The sequence below is a fragment of the Wasmannia auropunctata genome, unplaced genomic scaffold (assembly GCF_000956235.1).
Source record: "Wasmannia auropunctata unplaced genomic scaffold, wasmannia.A_1.0 LD289269.1, whole genome shotgun sequence".
Classification (NCBI taxonomy): Eukaryota; Metazoa; Arthropoda; class Insecta; order Hymenoptera; family Formicidae; genus Wasmannia; species Wasmannia auropunctata.
Window position 1 is genome coordinate 1 of NW_012073621.1, and position 441 is coordinate 441.

Consider the following 441-nt stretch of genomic DNA (forward strand, 5'->3'; position numbering starts at 1 on the left):
AATACCCAGCAGTTGATGCTAGATGTAAAGGCGTTAATTGTGCTTCAGACTTACTATCAATAATAGTTCTATTATCCTTGGATAAAATATCAACGACAACGTTTTTACCAGCAGAAGCAGCAACATGTAATGGTGTAAAACCTCCTTGAGTCTTAGGATTTACATCAATATTCTCCATTTTCATTAATGTGCTAACAACATTAGCGTGTCCTTGATGAGCAGTAACATGTAAAGGAGTCCAACCTGAAGGAGTTTTTGTGTTAACATCTGCACCATTAGCAACTAAATCACTGATACAATTTTCATGCCCAAATTCAGCAGCTATATGAATTGGCGTATATCCTATAACATCTGTAGCATTAACATTAGCACCATTCTCTATCAAGGTAAGCATAACATTAGAGTTACCATTTTGAATAGAAGAGATCGGAAGAGCACACG

General features: G+C 36.3%; 1 protein-coding gene across 1 annotated transcript; it reads right to left on the reverse strand.

Moving 5' to 3' along the window:
* Positions 1 to 3: 3 nt before the first annotated feature.
* Positions 4 to 418, reverse strand: LOC105461406 (receptor-interacting serine/threonine-protein kinase 4-like; the record flags this gene model as incomplete). The annotated part of the gene is made up of 1 exon (XM_011707900.1): positions 4 to 418. A coding segment is annotated over one exon (415 nt), but the record flags the coding sequence as incomplete, so codon positions are not given.
* Between the last annotated feature and the right edge of the window lie 23 nt (positions 419 to 441).